We start from the raw sequence: 775 nt of genomic DNA on the forward strand, positions 1-775 counted from the left end.
AAATATCTGCATTTAGTCATATTTCTAACATTACTAGTGAGTTTTCACTTTTAGTATTCCATTAGAGAAAACCGCTGGGAGGGACGAGGCTCCCTTCAACAACCAGAGAAAATTGAGGCGGCGATGAAGGACAAAAGATCCAGCAGAAGTTAACTACGGAAGACTACGAAGAACACTTTAATTTTTATGAAAGCTGCCCTGACATACCACTAACTACGGTTATTGTTTCCTGTCACTGTTGGTAAAACCATACGCTTACCGCGCACGGCACGGAACCTTCGACACTGCGTTACACAGCGGTGTTAATTACCAACATAACTCCATTTTAGGAGTGAACCAGACCCTCCCGCTCTGAGGGAGGAGACGCCCCACCTCAACACCGCCCGCCTCAGGCCGGCCGGCCCCCTGCGGGGGACCCCTCCTGAACAGGGGGCTGCATGCCGCTACGATTGCTGTGGCAAGGGAACCAGGACAACACGCCACAGCCATGTCGGCTCGGCTAGGCTCGACCCCGACACCGACACCGCCACCGGCACCGCCCCCGCCCCTTTCCCCTCAGCCTCCCTCAGCCGGAAGCCAACCAGCGGCACCGACGGCAGGCTCTGAGCATGCGCCTCCCGCCCGCGCACGCGCAGCGGGGCCGAGGGCAGGGGAGGGGACAGCGCCCGCGGCCCGCCGCCATGGTGTACATCTCCAACGGTGAGGGGCGGCCGGCGGGGGGGGATCGCGCCTTGTCCCCTCAGCGGGATGGCGGCCGCGGTAGCCGGGGGACAGG

General features: G+C 60.4%; 1 protein-coding gene across 1 annotated transcript in view; it reads left to right on the forward strand.

The window, feature by feature from the left end:
- Positions 1-634: 634 nt before the first annotated feature.
- LOC104834948 (selenoprotein K) overlaps positions 635-775 on the forward strand; it is a 3,834-nt gene continuing 3,693 nt past the window's right edge. Inside the window, exon 1 of the mRNA XM_010572646.1 lies at positions 635-699. Within this exon, the coding sequence (XP_010570948.1) occupies positions 681-699 (19 nt within the window). The 5' untranslated portion in view covers positions 635-680. The remainder of the gene's footprint in view (positions 700-775) is intronic.

This window comes from Haliaeetus leucocephalus, unplaced genomic scaffold (assembly GCF_000737465.1).
Source record: "Haliaeetus leucocephalus isolate CR32 unplaced genomic scaffold, Haliaeetus_leucocephalus-4.0 Scaffold2, whole genome shotgun sequence".
Lineage (NCBI taxonomy): Eukaryota > Metazoa > Chordata > Aves > Accipitriformes > Accipitridae > Haliaeetus > Haliaeetus leucocephalus.